General features: G+C 41.2%; 1 protein-coding gene across 1 annotated transcript in view; it reads right to left on the bottom strand.

Annotated features, from left to right (window-relative positions):
• The window catches only part of kirrel3a (kirre like nephrin family adhesion molecule 3a), a 366,436-nt gene that overhangs the window by 25,506 nt on the left and 320,481 nt on the right, over positions 1–20,449 (bottom strand). Inside the window, exons 9-11 of the mRNA XM_034098423.2 lie at positions 12,366–12,492; positions 9,933–10,033; positions 8,551–8,749 (exon numbers count right to left, since the gene is read on the bottom strand). Of these exons, the coding sequence (XP_033954314.1) occupies positions 8,551–8,749; positions 9,933–10,033; positions 12,366–12,492 (427 nt within the window). The remainder of the gene's footprint in view (positions 1–8,550; positions 8,750–9,932; positions 10,034–12,365; positions 12,493–20,449) is intronic.

Here is a 20,449-nt window from a genome sequence, read left to right as displayed (position 1 = left end):
CTAAGTGCTTGCATAGCAGGTTCTCTTCTCCGTTCTTTCTGCAGGAAGCCTAACACGAATGCAAGGAAGTGGCAGAAATGTATGACCCAGAGCTGTGGCCAGCTGGCACCTATGTCCGACGCTATTATGAGCCAAGACGGCCTGCTAGTGGGTCGCTTGTGGGTGATATCACTGCTACAAACAATGTGTACAACACATCTGCTGATGTAAATGACTGTAGTACATAAACAATATGATGCGGGTGGTGTCACATAACACGCGTGGCACAGTGCTCGGGATAAAGCCAGGCAGCTGGTTGTTGATAAACTGTTGGAGGAATGTGATATTCTGTGCTTACAAGAGACATGGTTACCTAAGCAAGATCTGGAAAGGCTGAATATGCTAATGTTCATGGAGTTGGAGAGTCAACTACTGATCTCTGTGCTAAAATTGCCCATGACAGTAAATATGATCCTTTGGTTACAGTGGTAAGATTGGACGTCGACTGGGCCATTGGTATAGAGATCAAGTATGAAAATAGGTCATTTATTATCGTAAATATTTACACACCTTATGAATCATATGAAAATGAAGATGAATATCGCAATAGAATGGCATTTGTTAACGCATTCATTAAGGATAATGCCACAACCTGTGTGTATGTAGTGGGGGACTTGAATGCTGACATTTCGGATGATAAATCTCTGATTGGCAAATGTTTACTGCATTTGTGTAACGATAATAATCTCATACTGTCAAGTACATCTCTACTACCTGAGAAAAGCTTTACATATATTAGTGAAGCATGGCATACTGTGTCATGGCTAGATCACTGTACTGTATATGCACAGCTGATGCACACGCTTCTCTGGACAACATTGACATCTGTTATGAGTTGGCCACTACAGATCATATTCCTTTTGTATTGACCCTAAATGTTGAAAATATTCCGGTGCTATCTGTTGATGACAATAAAACATACACAGGGAGGCTGGATTGGTCAAAGTTAAGTGAGAAGGATATTAATCACTACACCTCACTCACTGACTAACTATTAGACTTGGTTGTAATTCCAAGAGAAGCAATGCTGTGCAGTGACACCAACTGTAAACATGTGCAGCATGGTAGAGATCTATGTTTTACATATGATCTTATTATTGATGTGTTAAATGCCTCAAGTAAGGGTTTTTACGACAGCAAGAAAAAGGACAATAGTATAAAACCTGGATGGAATGAACATGTGTCTGAGCTACACACTGCTGCTAGAGATGCTTTTCAATTGTGGGCAGAATCAGGAAGGCCGAGACAGGGGTCTTTGTTTGAACATAAACAGGCCACTAATGCCAAATATAAGTATGCTGTCCGCTTCATTAAAAGAAACGAGGACATAATGAGGGCTGACTCACTTGCCAGAAAGCTGCCCAACAATAGTTGCTATGATTTCTGGAAAGAGGTCAAAGTCATAAACAGCTTTAGACTCCCTTACCGTCTTCCATTGAAGGAGTGTGTGGGTCAGGCAGCATCGCAGAACTGTGGCGACAACACTATTATGAGCTGTGTTAAGAGTGATGCATTTGTGGTTGAAAAGGTTGACTCCACTGAAGACGTTACAGTCAGATCAGAGGAAGTCTACAACACTATAATGAATCTAGAAAAGAACAAAGCTTGTGGCCCGGATCTCATCTCAGCCGAACACTTAACACATGCCAGTCTTAAGCTTGCTCCTCTTCTTGCTCTGTGTCTTACTGGTTTCCTTAATCATGGCGTCTTACCAGATTCCATGTTATCTGTGCTACTTGTGTCATCAAGGATACAGCTGGGAAGATTAATGGCATTGATAATTACAGACCCATTGGTTTAGCTAGTATTCTCTCCAAAGTGCTGGAGAACATTCTGTTGGATAGGCTGGAAAGGTATATTACCACAGCTGACAACCAGTTCGGTTTTAAAAGAAAACACGGCACAGATATGTGTATTTTTGCTTTAAAAGACATTATAGCAAAAATATAGAAGCCATAATTCCACCATGTTTCTGTGTTTTATTGTTCCTTCCAGGGCATTTGATCGACTGAATCATTACAAATGATTTGACCAAATGTGCCAGAGAGGGGAACCCAAGTACATAATAAGGATCTTAGCCTTCTGGAATGCACATCAGACTATGCAGGTGAAGTGGGGCAATACTGTGTCTGAACATTTTTATGTTGGTAATGGGGTCAAGCAAGGTGGGATTTGATCTCCTTTGTTGTTTAATCTGTACCTGGATGATCTGTCTAGGAAACTGAACTTGTGTAAAACTGGTTGTGTCATCGGTGCTACTGTTGTCAACCACCTTATGTACGCTGATGATTTAATCATCTTTTCCCCGTGCAGAGCTGGCTTACAGCAGCTTCTGAAGATTGGGACAAATCCTCAGAAGCTGTAGGGCAGGGATCACCAACTACATTTGTCCAAGGGCCAAAATGTATCCAATAGACACTATCGCGGGCCAGCGATTTTTACATAGCCCAGAATTTTGAAGTTGTTGACCGGGGGGGTGCTAGTGGAGCACGCTCAGGCACTGCGGACCGCATAAAGCTTAGCAGACTCTTCACACTGACGAAGGATCACTTCTACGCAGGGTTGGGAGGGTTACTTTGTAAATGTCGTCAGTTACTGAATACTGAATACATGCTCTGAAAGTCATCAGAATACAGTTACGTGTCTTAAAAAAGTATTCAGATTACTTTTAGAATACTATTTGGAATACTTTCTTTTTCCATAACAGATGGGTATGTTTTGGTGCACAGGAGACACGTATTTTACTGTTTTCATGGCTTATCAAGAGCACAAACACAGCATCTTGGTGTCATTCTGGACAGCTCTCTCATCTGCACCCCACATAAAAAACATCACCCGGACTGCATTCTTTGTACTGTCTTAAAACCTTTCATTGGAATATGTTATGAATTGTAAGGTGTCCTTGGGTGCTTTGAAAGGCGCTCTTAAATAGAATGAATTATCATTATTATTTATTATTATTATTCTGAAACAATGTAATAACTTTTAAAACTGTTTCCAGTCACTTGCCCCATGCATTCAGCAGCAGCAGGCCATTCACTTTGATTTGATCCCGTTATAAATGTCATCATTTAGACATTTTATCTAACCATCTCCGTTTCTAACTTTCAATATATTTTAAAAGAGTACTTTGACTGTACTTACATTAAACAGAATTCTAGGTATCATGAGTATTTCATTTCTGCTGTTTTATACTATATGTTAGTTTGTTTGTCTGAACACCTTGTTTCTCTTGTGCATTAAGAACACTTGTGTTAGGGCATGATTTAACAATAAATAGGTTATATATACAGTATAAAATACCACGTACTGCCCGCCCTCCCATGGCACCCTGGAATGACCTCTTGCCCCCCCTTTGCCACCCCGTGTAAAATGTTGTAGAACCGCCACTGTGTACACGGCTCACCTGTGAATTAACTACAAGGCTCGCAGCATGCAAAAACTAAAAATTGCATACAATGATGCTTTACGGTTGCTGGTGAGGGTACCAAGATGGCACAGTGCCAGCCAGCTGTTTGTTAACTTGGGGGTACCTACCTGTCAAGCCCTTTTAAGAAAGTTAATGTACAAATTCATGTGTCGCCTAGACTCTGACAATCATGTTATCTTGATTTTAATTAACCTTGCAGTTGCATGTGAAGAGTTCTACTCGGTTCTCTTCCATGATTTGGAGACCGTGGCGCAACAGCCTCTCCAGACAGTGAGACAGTGTGGCTTGCTGTGATTGGACTGATTTTATGTTTTTTTATCTGTTTGGTTTTTTGTTTTGTATTTAGTTTTTTAATCTTATTTATTGATGTGTATCTTGTCATTTTGTATGTGATATGGACCTTGAGTCTGAAATAAAGATTGAATTGAAATATCGGTAGGTAGGTACCCAAATTGTGAAATGTGTGGAAACAAGTATAAACATAACATTAAATACAGATGAAAGCAAATGAATAGATGCATATACAGTAAAAGGACACGATGAATATTATAACATTTCATGTAGCCTCACTATGAAGGTTAACCTAAATACGGTGCTTTTCTACAGATTACCTTACCACTGCACTGGTAAGGTAAAACTAGGCTGATTAATAAGATGTGAAGTGCTTTGTAACTTTGACCCACTTGAGTGAATACACAAAAAACAATGAAGAAAGTTGAACCAATAAACTAACACAAACTATCTGTATCACTATAACATGATGATGGTGATAAAGAATGTTTCTAACGTTCTGCTGTTCATTAAAAAAACAGCGCATTAAACAAACCATTATGCTCTTGCTTTGTAAACCATGCGGAAATGTCATCATCAGCAGGCCATCACGTGGTTTCCGAAAATAACCGAGTGACACGAGTAGATTTTAGCCGAGACCGACGGAAAGGTTGTCTCAAAACTCTGTGTGTAAAAAGACGATCCAAGAGCAGCTCAGATTTGAGATCCACGAGCAGAGATTTGAGATCCACGAGCAGAGATTTGAGATCCACGAGCGCATTTTTGGTCGACAAATACAAAATGGATTCACAAATGCCTGATCGAAAGTTGTAAATGTTAAAGAGATATTCAAAGATCTTTTTTTATTTGTGAAAATATTTTGCGTATTTGCAGATCCGTTTTACATTTGTAAATTTATTTGTGAGTTTGCAAATCTTTTAAATGCATTTTTGGATGATGTTTTACATTTACAAATCACATGTTTACATAGGCCTGTCACAATAATTAATTTTGTTGGAGGATACATTTTCCCGGAAATTATTGCGATAAACGATAATATAGTCGGCACCGTTGTAAGACCATTTTAGACCACTGACATAATGATAATATATAATAATAATTCACGTACCTCATATCAAACATAACTTTGTATTGAACATTCAACATTGCAAATGAAATGTGAAATAATATTAAAATATATAAATTATATATAATAAATAAAACAAATACTATATTATAACAAATTAATTAAAATCACAAACAACCAAAACAATCAATTAAATAGACTCAGGCTGGAAAACAGAGTTCTCTCTCTCATATATATATATATAGGCATATATATATATATATATACATAAATAAATAAATATGAGCACACATTGTCTCACAAGCAAAAAAACCCTCCTTAAAACAACAGTCAAGTGTACAGTCCACTGTCCATACAAAGACCCAGATGCCTCAACAACAGTGGCGGCCGGCCCATAGGGGCGCTAGGGGCGCCGCCCCACCTCTTTCCAGATACAAAAAATTAATAAAAATATTAAATACATTTTTTTTTTTTTAAAAAAGAAATATTTAAAAAATATATATATTTTATATTTAAATTTTTAATGAACAAGGTAAATATCATACAATTGGTATCACAAAAATGTATAATCTACAATACAATCTCGTTTAAAATTGTGTTACGATGTCTAAAGTTACTGATAAGTCACATGTTTCCTGCCTGGCCTTGCCCATGGCATTAGTTTATCATTACGGGGCGGAGCCCCCGAGCCAAACAGCAGCAACCAGCACGTTGCAAAAATCTCAATAGTAAACTGTGCCGCCGAAACATAATTTCAGCCAATCAGCGCCGTCAAATATTTTGGTCACGTTGGTTGCTTACGTGCGTTGACGTGAGTTGTTTTTTAGACTCGTGAGTGACCAAGATGACGCAGTATTTGGATGAGAATGGTGTGCAGGTGGAGTTGCCGGAACCTCGGTCCGCAGTGCTCCGCACCCAATTCCGTGCAAGAGCTACTCTCCAATCCTTTTGAAAGGAGAAGTTTGGGAGATAAATTGATACTTAAAGACCTTGGACCGGACCAACCCGATTTGTATATATCACAGCAAGCTCGTGAAAAAGACAAAACGTATCAACAAGGCTTCTCACATGGCTAGCTGGATGCAAACAGGTAAATGCTATCTTTTGTTTCCCATGCTTGCTCTTCAAACAGCCGGGGACAGATATGATCTGTTCAGAAACTAGACAAAAGTTAAACAAGTACAAACCACAGACTGTCTGTGTCATGGAGAATACAGTCGCTGGTTTATTTATGTCTGTAGGCCGTTGTTGTGAGTGTGGACAGTCGGAGCATATATAACGTTAGCTTAGCCAAGCTCCATTCAGAAAACAAGCATTCTAAAAGGTTTTTCGTCTGTCTGCAGACTTGTCAAAGCATTAATTCATGGTTTTTACTAACCGGTATCAGTATGTTGTTAATTCATTTTGAAACGTGTATTACAATTAAATCACTGTAAAATATGTTCATGTTGTTGTAGCTGTAGCTCCCGAGCCAGCGCGTCTTGTTTGAATGATGTGAGTAAACACAGCTGGCAGCTGCGGTGAAACTCGAGCGACTAGAGCGATGCGATAGGAGCGTTTAGAGCGAAGCGAATATTCGCATCGCGTCCGGTCTGAACGCAGCATTAAAGCGAGCTCCGCGCTGCACTGGAAACGCGCCATTACATCACCAGAAGTCCTAATTTAAGGGGTCATTTCTCCCAAAAAAAAATGTTTTACTCACTCTATCAACAGCCCCACCAAAAATATTTTCCACCAGCCGCCACTGCTCAACAGGCCATATCCAAATCTGTATTTCAAAGATTTCGAGCAAGGAACACCAACATGTTTGCATTGTCGGGCAAATGCATCTTTGATTGCAAACTGTAGGGAAGGTGGGGGCTCTCCAGCTGCCGTGTTTGCTCCCAGCTGGGAAAACGGAATGGGGTGATTGTGTTTCAGGTGCAGTTTAAAGTTGGTCGTATTGCTAGCTTTTGTTGCTAGCTTTTTAAAACAAATGTGACACACCGCCCGGCTCATTCAAGTCCGTAGGTTTGCTTCGTTGAAATATTCCCCGTTGTCTCCTGCTTGTCTCTATATTATTAATTTGACTGCTACACTGCTGCACGCAGAGTTTCCTGACCTGGCTGTGTCATGGGCTGTGTGTGAGCCCCGCCCCTCACAGCACGCCGGGCTGGTAGACACAGTCCGCCTGGCTAAAATGCTGGTCACATCCTTATGTAAACAAACACGCATGTAAACGGCAATTTATCGAGTTCAGAAAAGTTATCGAGTCCATTTTTATTTATCGTACGATAAGTCAATTTATTGATTATCTTGACAGGCCTATGTTTACACACAAATTATTTTTATGTGCACACAAATAATTATGAGACATATCTATGCCCATACTGGAACCTCTCTCTTTCTCCTACACTCTCTCCCAACCCTGTGCACTTCTTTGCACTGAGCCAGTTGCTCAAACAGACAAGCCTGTTTACAGTTGTCGGCTAAATGCCGCTCTTCTGTCTTCATAACAGTCAAAGCATGAGACTGAAGTTCCCACTGTGGGTCAAAATAATGCGCTGTGATGTGCAGTCGACACGTTGGATGCGATCTGAATTATCTAACGCAGCCCCTCGTCCTCCACAATGTTAAGCTGTAGCCACCCATTTAACTATCGCTGTTGAAAGCTTGCTGCTCGTAGAAGTGTCCAGGCGTCTCCCCGGCAAACTTTCAAGCGTGGTCTGCCGCAAGCGAGCGGCAGGAGCGGGGCTGAGCATCAGCTGGGTGCTTGGCTTGCTGTTTAAAACACCTTTTATTGTATCCATATCTCTCACTAGAATCTCCCACCATCCAACAACAACAACAACGTCAAGCCTTTGGGCTCTGAAACTACGGGGTGGGCCGAGGACAAATACACATTAGTTAATCGCACGTTAAAATAATTAGTGGCGTTTTTTGCTGTTTTTACTGATGTTTTTAGTTGAGTACTGCAGATTACTATGCAAATTTAGAGACCGGAAATACAGTTTTCACCCCAAGCTGTTGCCTGGCAACGCAATTCTGTTGATAGTTATTTCATATCGCATAAACACCATATCGCATAAACACCATATCGCATAAACACCATATCGCATAAACACCATATCCCAACATGCAATGCGGCTAAAACATCCAATCACCGAGCTTCAATCATAGCTGAGGATCTTGGGTAATCAGTTCAGTGGGTGTGTATCGCCTACGTCTGTTTCTGGTGACTTTATTTTGAAATTCAGTTCCTGACGGATGGCAAAAAAGCCCGATATTCTAGAATTAAACAAATAAATAAGAACAAGGATAATTGTGTGTTATTAGTGAGTAAATAACAGTGTTATTTAGAAAAGAATAACAAATTAGAAGGAAAAAAAGATTTAAAAAATACAGATTTCAGTATTCTGAGGCTCTGAGCCCCATTTATTTTCCTCACGGACGGCAAAAAAAAGTCCGACATTATACGATTTGAAATAAAAACAATAACCGTGGCTTGATATTGAGTAAGAACATGTGTTTATGAACCACACAGCTTCCGGTCTTACAAGACCCGCCCGGACAAAAAGACATGCTGCAGGCACGAAACACATTACCAGTAGAAATACATTGCTTTTAAAATCGTTCTGTGTGACACGAAAAAAAGGGGAAAATCGTGTTGGTGAACACGAATCAATAGATTAAATGTCGTGACTATAACACGAAATGCCGTGAGACTTGGTTGTGTGGTCCTCACCTTGTTCTTTCAGTCGGATGATCTCTGTGTCGGAGCCGAAGCTGTTCCAGGCGGTGCAGTTGTAGATGGTCTGGAAGTCAGCGGGGACGATGTTGCTCATGGTCAGAGTGGAGATCACTCCCTCATCGGTACTGACTGTCTCCACGGTGTAGCGTCCAGACGTCCCCGACTCTAAGACCGTCTCCTTCCAGGACCAGGCCTGAGGCACAGCACACGTGTTAGAGGGGCTAAACTGAAACCAGATGCTAATTCACGCACAAACACACACACGTGCAAACATAAAAAAGAAAAGTCTATTTTACGTTTATTTTCTTTACAACATGCTATTGTTGGCATGGTTTCCTGATGATCCTACTTGAGAGAATTCATATTACTCACCACTGTGGGCGTCAAGAATTATCTAATATTTTCTCGTACTTAGGGTTAGGGTTGTGAATAACTTAATAGTAATATACTGGTTTTTTTCATGAAAAAGTTCAATTCAACCATAAATAAAGTATGTATATTGTATATGTGTCTGTGAATATGGCCTCTGGCTCTGTTTCAGTGCCTTATGGCGCATTTCCACTGCAGGGCCTCGTACGGTATAGTTAGGCCTTGGTAGGCCAAGCTCACTTTATGCTGCGTTTCCATTACAGTTTAGTAGCTGGGGCAGTAACTATAGTAACGCAGTGTAGGCGGAGCTGTGACGTCATCTTCAATGCGACACACAAAACCAAACATCAGCCATTAGCTGTTAGCACTCAGAGCTCACAGCTCCTCATATCTGTTCAGAAACTAGACAAAAGTTAAACAAGTACAAACCACAGACTGTCTGTGTCATGGCGAATACAGTCGCTGGTTTATTTATGTCTGCAGGCCGTTGTTGTGAGTGTAGACGGTCGGAGCATATACAACATTAGCTTAGCCGATCTCCATTCAGAAAACACGCATTTTAAAAGGTTTTTCGCCTGCCGTCTGTCTGCAGACTTGTCAAAGCATTAATTCATGCTTTTTACTAACAGGTATCAGTATGTTGTTACTTCGGCATCATTTTGAAATGTGTATTTCAATTAAATCACGGTCAAATATGTTCATTTTGTTGTAGTTGTAGCCACTCATGTTACTAGTTTGGCATACTCAGCCCGGTTGTTGGCCTGGAAAGAACCACGATTTTGGAGGGCCAGAAAAACTGTGAAAAAGTACCCGTTAGCCGGAACTACCCCTAGTGGAAACGCAACAAAAAATGGGCCGGGTTTGGCACGGCACGCTTAAACCGTGCTATGCGCTGCAGTGGAAATGCGCCATTAGTGTTTCAGCCTAATGAGATGCATCCCCCACTGACCGAATGTCTCTAACATGGAAATGAATGAGTAAATGGAATGAGGAATCACATGACTCACGATGCGGTCGGGAGGGGGGGTGCTGCGGATGAAGCACTTGATCTGACCCTTCTCTCCGTAGAGCACCTGCTGAGTCTGGGTGCTGGAGATGGTGGGGGGACCTGTGGAGGGACAGAGACTCCATCATCACAACATGGACCTGAGCCAAACGTCTTTGCGTCAATCAACGTCTTTGAAATTCTCCGTTTCCTTGTAACTCTCACATTTACTTTTTTAATTTAAATCAGCAATATAGATCAATGGATATTATTTATATATTCAATTACATTAGTAACAAACACACACATACTTGCTCTCCTCTGACAGATTCTAATCATTCCAAGATAAGGAATGTCATATGGAAACAAAGGTTGTTTTAGCACCAGCACACATCCTCATCAGTTACCATAGTGACATTAGTTTTGAACATTACCTCCTGAAACATTGACTTTAATTAAATGAATAATGTCAACAGAACTGTATCAGGTTCAACTTAATATTATTGTTTTCGTCTAACCTAATGCAGTTATGTGACATGTGTTGACATGATACATTTAATTAAAGTCAGTGTTTCAGTTTTTTCAGTGTACTGTAACAAAACAAAGAAACATTATACTGTATGTTGTGCATACAAAAACGAAATAAAAAAGGTCACACTGTGCTGCATTAATCTGATCAGTTAGGAGGCTTTAGAGCTATTACTCGTCCATGTTTTTGGACTGGCTGTCAGACAGAGAGTAACCCCCCCCCCCCCCCCCCCAACGCTGTGTTTGGATCAGAGGAGGGTCTGACGCTCTGAACACTAAGTGACAGCCCTGACACTGAGGACACTTCACAAACTGCTGACCATAGAACATTCTTCTTCTCTTTTCAAATGCTCTCCTCAGACAGCCCTCAGGGCATGGCTTCTTGTTGTTTACAGAAAAAGTGATAGATAGCATATTTAATGAGCATTGTTTAAGGAGCCTGAGATCTAACATTTTCATCGACAATGACTGCCGCTCTGTCATTGCTTTACACTTGACAATAAATCACATAATCATTAACTTGAGTCATGGAGCAGGAGAGGTGGAGGTAAGTCGAGGGGGACATTCTCATAATATGACACGTTGTGATCATCTCTTACCACCATATCCACAGAGATAAGTAATCATCGTCGTGCTTTTGGATGTGAGAATAGTTTACTTTTTACCGGCATGATACACTGTCTTGTAACAAACAGCTTATTTTCTGAAAGTCGGTAAAGACTTGACAAAGGTTACCTCAAGTTCATTCTTCAGTCTGAAAAACATGTTTCCCTTCACTCTGATCTGCCACTGTGAAAATATTCCAAGACTTCACAACGTCTTAGTTGTAAAGTTGAACAACTTGAAGCACGTCAATGTGTTTGCTTCTCTCGACTGGCTGACCTTAAAACATTTCTCTATTAAACTGTATTGTCAGAATACCGTTTGTTTTCTAGCTACTGAATCGTTCAAAAAGGTTGGAATCCTTTTTCATTGTACTGCGGCCATCAGTCACAAAGTGGAGATAAAGGTGTGAAATGTGGCCATTAGAAATCAATGACAGGCAGCCTTAATAGCTCTCAGTGACGGCCGCGCTGAAGGGGGGGGGGGGGTCTCCTCTGTCCACAATCATCTCTGGGTAATTTTCATTCTTTGAAAGGAAATGTTGATACATCCATTTTGGTTCAGGGACGGTTGCTTTTAATTCTCAGCATGGCTTTGTCAAATGTAGTGTTATTTTTCTGCTCAAAATTGCCCCCCATTACCAGGTACTGGCTGTTCGGAACAGCACAGGCATATGTGAAAGCTTCCAAAGTGGAGACGGAATCCCGCCACTCGTGTGAAAGCAAACTCAACATGGATTCATGTGAAGATTTTATATATACATTCTATTTATTCTTTTGAGCTTTTAGGGAAAGCTAAGCCATATGTATTATGAAATAAAACATTGTGACTGTTTTCCAAAGCACAGCAGTGAATGGAAGATTTGTTAATGTTCAGTGATTGAAATTCTTTGTATTAACAGAGCAAGGACAGTTTCATACCTACAATATAGACTGTATGTGTGTCTATGTTATTTTATATTTATATCCTGATTTTAATAATACTTAAACTTCTGTTATTTGTATGCAAAATTACATTATTATTTAAATTAATTTTTTAGATATTATTTCATTCATTCTAAAATGCTGTCACAAAACATTTCTCCTGGGATAAATTAAGATTTTAATTTTAATGTTGATATTGTAATACAAAAACATAGAAAACAAATATTAAAATTGTACATAAAGTTTGAGATTTTAATCAACCCTACACAAAGATTTAGATTCCCATCATCTCAATATAATAACAGTGGCCAGAATCCTGCTCCTCAAACCTAATTTCCACCCCCCCCCCAAAGAGGACAAAGTGCCATTGACATTCAGTGCATGACGGCCATTGTACTTACCATTCACAGTGAGCGTCACCTCCTTCTCCCCGGCGTTCACTCTGGGGACCACGGCCCGACACACATACTTCCCAGCATCCTCCTGCTTTACTGCTTTCATTGTCAGAGTATTCTTGTTGCTAAGCACCTGTGTTGTGAGGGAAACAGTTTTAAAGGTTGGAGGAGAAATTAGTCATTTCTATCTAGTTAGGCACCAATTACTTTGACACAAAAGGATAGCAGGATTTAACAAGCTGCTCGACGCTGACAACAATTTGTAAGCGATGTCACACACAGTTTGCAGGGTGAAAAATGTGAAATATTTAGTCATTCAAATCGCAGGCATCTGATTAATGATGTTTTACCTGTTTTTTATCCATTGCACTTCAATCAGCGACAACAAGAACATTTGATTTATTCCTTTGAGCTTTCAGGGAAAGCTGCATGTTTTTGGCGTACCTTATTTTGAAATAAAAAATGTACAGTTTTTCCAAATCACTGCAGAAAATGAAATAATTTGTAAATGTTCAGTGATTGATATATGGCAATGCCTTGTATTTGCAGAGCAAGGACAGTTTGATTTTGTGTGCTGCACATCTACCTACAATTACAGGTTATCATTTAAAACATATTTTTGATTTAGAATGTTTTAGATACAGGCAGGTGTGGATGTTACAAACTACCTGTTATTGTAAGAAGTCATGTTAAACTGTTTGATAACCTCAGTGCAAGTGCCATATCTTGCATGAAGTTTGCTGCATGTCTTTATTACAAACAAATTATAGGGCACACTGAGAAAAGGAAAACACTGACTTTTATATATTTAGTATATTCACAAATAAACCTCTCTGGAAAATCCTAATTTGTAGAATAGTTTGGCCATTTAAATGCTTTTTGATTAAGTGTATATTGTACTTTTAGAATCCAGGTCCAGTGGATGTGTAGGATCTATAGTGTGATAGATATTACGAAGATGATTTGAGGTCTCGCCAGGAGAATGTGTATATATGTATATATCACCTGCTTATCTTTCTTACGGTACAGACGCTTTTTTACAGATGCTTACTTTTTATGCTGATTTTCCTATTCTTATTCTCTAAAAACTTCGAGCAGCGGCTCCTGGATATTAACTTATCACTGGGACAGTTCATCTTCATAAATAGACGGAGGGTTTCAGCCATATTTCAACATTTTTACGCAGGGTTGCGAACTTTGGGTACCTGGCTGGAGTGAGATTTTGGTATCATGGGTTTGATTACACATATGAGCACGAAATGACTGCTATCGTGTCAGCAGCGGGACCTTAGCATAATAGGATATATATACAATATATACAAATACACAATATTGGACACAGACTATAAAGGGCACACAGTTTCATTCACTAATGAAAGTCAAACACATGTTTGTTTCCACTGTTTTATTGTGTGCATACGCCTGTCGCGATAAGCAATTAGTTGACTTATCGTACGATAAATAAAAATGAACTCGATAAATTGCCATTTACATGAGGATGTGACTAGCAGTTTGAAAGGATGTACTTGAATTATTATTATATATTATCATTATGCATCAGCACCTCCAAATCTGAGGCCATGGTTCTCAGCAGGAAACCGATGGACTGTCCACTCCAAGTAGGGAATGAGTCCTTACCCCAAGTGAAGGAGTTCAAGTATCTCGGGGTCTTGTTCTCGAGTGAGGGATCAATGGAGCGTGAGATGGGCCGGAGAATCGGAGCAGCGGGAGCGGTATTGCAGTCGCTTTACCGCACCGTTGTGACGAAAAGGGAGCTGAGCCGGAAGGCAAAGCTCTCTGTCTACCGGGCCATTTTCGTTCCTACCCTCACCTATGGTCATGAAGGATGGGTCATGACCGAAAGAACGAGATCGCGGATACAAGCGGCCGAGATGGGTTTCCTCCGCCGGGTGGCTGGTGTCTCCCTTAGAGATAAGGTGAGAAGTTCGGTCATCAGGGAGGGACTCGGAGTTGAGCCGCTCCTCCTTCGCGTCGAAAGAAGCCAGTTGAGGTGGTTCGGGCACCTAGTTAGGATGCCACCTGGGCGCCTCCCTAGGGAGGTGTTCCAGGCACGTCCAGCTGGGAAGAGACCAAGGGGTAGACCTAGGACCAGGTGGAGGGATTATATCTCTTCGCTGGCCTGGGAGCGCCTTGGGATCCCCCAGTCAGAGCTGGTTGATGTCGCCAGGGAAAATAAAGTTTGGGGCTCTCTGCTGGAACTGCTACCCCCGCGACCCGACCACGGATAAGCGGGAGAAGATGGATGGATGGATGGATGGATTATCATTATGTCAGTGGTCTGAAATGGTCATACAACGGTGCCGACAATATTATCGTTTATCGCAATAATTTCCGGGAAAATGTATCCAACAAAATTAATTATCGCGAGAGGCCTATACATGAAACACACACACACAAACAAATGTACAGACTTACTCCAAACTGCCAAATATATTAATTAACACACTCACTCTCATATACTCTTTGACTCTATTTTGGCCTAGTCGAACAATAAGCAGCAAACTTTTACTTTTTATCATTTCTACTGGATCTTAGATCTGCGCATGCGCAATACGGGTCGGCAGTGGCGGCCACGGAGTATTTGTGTTGGGTAATCTATAGTAGGGCTAACCCATACAGTGGTGGGGCTCAAGTCAGTATTTGCAATGTAATTACACGCTCCCCTTGACAGTGAAACGCCACGCGTGAGGTTTACATTATTTCCCTGTCTCAATCCAAATTGAACTGAATGAAATAAAAAGGCACATTTGTCTTGTAGTAAATAAAAAGGGCGACCTGGAGCCAATCCTGCAATTTCCCACAGGTGAAAGAGTTGAGATGCTGAAAACCCAACCCATGCAGGGGGGTCTGGGGAGATTCTCCCCCAGGAGATTTGTTGAAATACTAACATAAAATACACATTCTGGTACTCTCTTGAGAAGAAAAATAAATACATCTATTACTACATATTTAAAAAAATGAATGCAATTTTAGTTTTGTGTTACTTTGTTCTGAAAGCTGAACCTGCTGCTCCTCACAGAGAGAAGAGGGAAGAGGCTGTGAATTACTTTACATTGTGGATAAGGGTGGATAGCCCCCATTGTTCTGTGTGTCAACATGAAAGACAGCCCACACACCTATCGATCATCAAACCGTGGGCTCTTATTTCATTACGTGTTGATTTCTATCAACACGTAATGTTGTATCGATGTACTACAGTAAAAGTATTCTCCGTCGGGACTTCCTGCAACAACACCACGTCGTTATCGTGATTCTGATTGGTCAGAAGACATTATCAAAGATGTTCTATTGAGAAGACGATCACTACGTGATAAAAGTTTTCAAAACCGTTTCTAGTCTTCGGTATTCTTGTTTTGGCGTGAGAATAGTTTGGGCAGAGTGAGAGCGTGAGATTGAGAGTGAAAGCGTGTGTCACACGCCAGATGCGTGAGAGTTGGCAACCCTGTTTTACGACGACCTCAGTCGTACAGTAGCGTGGCCTAGCAACAGCTAAAGCCTGGTAGGCTACTGCATGCTATTTAGCTTAAAGGTCCCATGTCATGGACATTTCCACTGATCATAATTCCATTGTTGAGGTCTACTAGAATAGATTTATACTGTGCAATTTTCCAAACTCACATTGGTTTCGCATACAGCATCTCTGTAAAGTATGTGTATTCACTCTCTCCACTAAACGGCGCGTTGCAGCTCTTGCCCCCCCCCCTCCCAGTGAGCCCAGTGTGCTCCGATTGGTCGGGACCAGTCGGGACGTTGTGAATCGCGCTAAGCTCCGTGAAGGTGTGATTTCCTTGTTTAGCGGTCAGCCAAACTCATCCTGAGCACACACAAAGTCACAGCCGAAGTAAAAACAATAAGTGTGGCTTGATATTGAGTAAGAAAAAGGTTGATAGACGCTGTGAGAATGGGTCTGCAGAGAGAATTTCGCCGCGATCCCAACTGTCAGTTATCAGCCTGCAGCCAGGGAGGAGAGATCAGCAGAGCTGCATGCACTGAGTGTGTGAGGAAGTCCGTGGATTGGTCAATTTGGACCAATCAGCGGGGGCTTAACGTAACGGCTCCGCGTACGTAACGTAACGGCTCCACGGATTGGTCCATTTCGTTCCGGGGACGACATGACATCATGATGTCCCCGGAAGAATCAAATGGACAGTGACGTATCTCCAACGAGGCGTTTTGGGGAGGTATTTTCTGTTTTAGTGTTTTACTCCCTACATCAGAGGTGCCCAGTACGTCGAGGGCCAATGCTGGTAGACCGCGAGTCATTCATTAAAATAAAAAAAATCAAGCTCCGTTAAAATAGACAAAACAGGTTTTGATCCCTCCTCCCTTGTCCTCCCTGCCACTTAATTCAGGAGTTTACTTGATTGACAGAAAAAGCGACCTATCGCTTTCCAGTCTGTTAACCCAGAATGCAAAGCGATATAACATCAGTCAAGTGCCGGGTAGTGATGGGAATTCCGGCTCTTCTTGGTAAGCCGGATCATTTGGCTCGGCTCACCAAGAAGAGCCGGCTCTTTCGGCTCCCAAAGGGCTCTTCAGTTTACCACATATTATACCTTTTATAATTAAATCAAATGCCATGCCTCATTTCGCTCCATTTGCTCTTTCCAGCGCTGTTTTTGCAGGGGGCTGATTCTGTGAGCTGCAGCTGACCACGCCCCCCTGCAGGAGAGGGGAGCGTGCTCTGAGATCAGCTGCTAGGCTGCAGCAATTGTGCTACTTTGGGCACATTGTGCAAGCAACGATGTTTTCAAATCTGATCCGAGAGAGAGAGAGAGAGAGAGAGAGAGAGAGAGAGAGAGAGAGAGAGAGAGAGAGAGAGAGAGAGAGAGAGAGAGAGAGAGAGAGAGAGAGAGAGAGAATAACATGCCTCTATATTGGACCTATGTATATTTCATTATAACTTTGAGAGACTGTTCATAGGACCCATTTGAGTCTGGTGTCTAAGTTGACTGTTCTACTCGTTTATTGTATTCCTTGTACTTATATTTGTGTTTTATGTTTAAGATTTCAGGACATGGAGAGTGGTTTCTTAGCCTGCTTGTTATGTGTTTCTTAACAGAGAGAGAGAGAAATAGAGAGAGGTTAACCTGCCATTTTAGTTTTATGTATTCATGTATTTGTTTCTGTTCAAGAACCCAAATAGAGTTGTTGTAGTTATCCCATGTATACATAACACGTGTTATTCAGCTCCTTGCAATTTGGGATTTTATTTTTGGTTGGTAGACATCGGTGAGCTGGTCATTTCAAAAGTAGCCCACCGGCCCAAAAGGTGTGGGCACCCCTGCCCTACATGGTGTACTTTGAGGGGTTTGACTCTGCACACCATTTACATGCAGACAAACCTTCATAACACACAAGGGGACGGGTAATAACCGGAAAAGCATGACATGTCACCTTTAAGCTAGTTGGTAGCAAAATGCCTCCGTTCTCTACAGATGACTTCCACAAACTTCTACAGAAGATGGCTGCGTTGGAAATGAAAATGCAACGGTTGGAAGTTAACGTGGAAGTGAATGGACTATGTCGTGGGAATGACACCACTTTACCAGTGTTGCAAAATAATGGAAAAGGGTATGCTAACTCACAGCTAGTTAGCAGCTACAAGGATTCCAAGGAACAGGAGGGCTGTGTACCGGGTAATACATCTACAAATGGTAGTCCTCCCTGGAACTCTCTGGGTGCAAAGCCTAAGAGTAAATCATTTTCATGGGATTTGGGAGGACGGATAACAGGCAGAGCCCAGCGCTCTGAAATCTGTGATGTGACCGGCTGGCCTGGATTGTTATCACCCAGGAAGAGCGCCTCTTCAACCCCTAAACAGCCGTGGACAGCTGCTAAAGGGAGAACTACAAAAAATCCTCCTAAACCACCGAGTGTGCCAATCCAGAACAGATACGCTCCGCTGACCGAGAGCCGGAGATCTCTTTCTGATGACCTGGATAACCCGTCCTCTTCACACAGCAGGGTAAGGACCAATAGCTACTCCAAAAGTAAAAGACTAGAGGGAAAGCTAACGACTGGGCCTGAAACTCTGATTGTGGGTGACTCTGCTCTAAGAGATGTAAAAAGTCTGTGTAGTAAGAACAACACCAAAGTACTCTGTTTTCCCAAGGATATGGTCTCTCACTTGGCTGAGAAGATCCTGCATATTGGGGCTGAACATCCGACTGTGAAGAATGTGGTACTACACATTGGAACACATGATGTTGTGAAACAAGAGTCAGAAGTGCTGAAAGAAGACTTTACATGTTTGTTGGAAACTGCCAGCTCTCTAAATGCAGAGGTGTTCATCAGTGGCCCTCTACCGCCAGTCAGAAGAGGAGTGGAGAGATTCAGCAGATTGTTTGCACTGAACACTTGGCTTTCAACTGCCTGTACTGACCATTCTGTCCATTTTATTGACAATTTTAACTTTTTCTGCACTCTAAAAACGAATTCAGGCGACCTTTCACCTCCACTTAATTAAATGCATGGTTGCAAGATAAAAATGTGAGTTAATTGATTTAGATAAATATTTTAAGTTGCAAACATTAATTTAAAAGTTGTGTTGACGTAATAATGTTGGTAATTACATCAACTTAATATTGTGTGTCATTTGAACTCTGATTTCTGCATTAATTGACTTCAAACTAAATTCAAGTTGTAGTAAGTAATGCAATTGGCTTGATAACTTAATTGTTCTACACCTTGAGTTAAGGATTTCAAGTCCACTCCCACTTAACATGCCTGGACAAGTTCCCACAGTTAAGACAAATAGAAATATACAAAGGACATGTTAAGGAGTGTCATCTTTTGTCATTCCAATACAGTATAGCCTTGTAGTTGCACTGTATGGCAAATTGCTGTTTGACCAAAATTAGCAGCCTTTGAACTGTGAATAGTTCTGTGAGAGGATACAAAGTAGTAGAGGCTACTGTGAGAGTACAAATACTTTGGTCACTATTGTGATATGGCTTTTTATTAAAAATGAATCTCGGTGAAGCAGATCAAGGACATGCTTCTTGAGGTAGGATCCTTATTCAGAGTTGTCATTGAAATGCAAGTTGTTGGCAGTCACCCATTCAGAATATATTCATTTAGGTCATTTCTCTTTTTTTCCTTTTTCAAAAATAGCACATTACAATTGAAGTACGCAGAGAACTATAGGCATCCGCTGCCTTGTCGTGTACCTGGGAGGAAAGGAAGAAGACTTTTTCAAGGAATTTAGCGACGTAATTAAAAATCTTGAAATAAAATAAAATCCATGGCACAGTGTAAAAACACAGGACAAAAGCACTGCTCTCTGTCAGTTACATTTTGAAGCATATTGCACTTTTGGCCACACCCCAATCAATAGTATCTTAGCAGCGTTCAGCATGGATAGGTGTTGACAGCAATGGCATGGGAAAAGGATTGTGTACAATTTGAAAAGTGGCTTCTGCTCTTCACTTAACCAGTTCACATGTCGTATGGAACCTGCTAAAAAGATGAGAAGATACACTAAAACTTGCACGGTTGGGATTGACTAAATCTGTCCACATGCATTTAAACACTAGGCAAAATACTCAAAAGCACCTCTGTGTGTCTTCAGGACCACATTGCCATGACGACACACACATGCAGACTCAATAGGGGAAAACAATACCAGTGTTGCTTTAGCAGCTGGTAATAATGGCTCTGAATTCGCTAAGAGTGACAGTTTAAAAAGTATGCAATTACCTAATTCATTATCTCTTATGCGCTAACCTATTATTTAATGTGCATCAAAAGGACATGAATATCGCCTTCATCAGTGACCGGTCCTCCCCAGGATCTGACCATACGATGGCATCCATCGTGGTCGAGGGAAACAAATGAATGAGCAAGCATTCTGCGTTAAATGTGTTATACTATACATACTGTTTAAAATAATGACTGTCGGCAGTGTAAACATCTTTGTTACATCTTTTGTAAAATTGCTGTGTGTGATCTGCAGATTGGTGGCCATTGAGAGTTTGTTACTGTAGTTTTATAAAAACTTTACTGATTTTACATATTTGGCACTGGTTTTAAATATCCAAAGGCCTCTAACTGCGTTGTAATGGCAG

The sequence above is a fragment of the Pseudochaenichthys georgianus genome, chromosome 14 (assembly GCF_902827115.2).
Source record: "Pseudochaenichthys georgianus chromosome 14, fPseGeo1.2, whole genome shotgun sequence".
In the NCBI taxonomy this organism is placed as follows: domain Eukaryota; kingdom Metazoa; phylum Chordata; class Actinopteri; order Perciformes; family Channichthyidae; genus Pseudochaenichthys; species Pseudochaenichthys georgianus.
The sequence above is the reverse complement of the archived record's forward strand: the minus strand, read 5'-3'. Positions and strand labels throughout refer to the sequence as shown.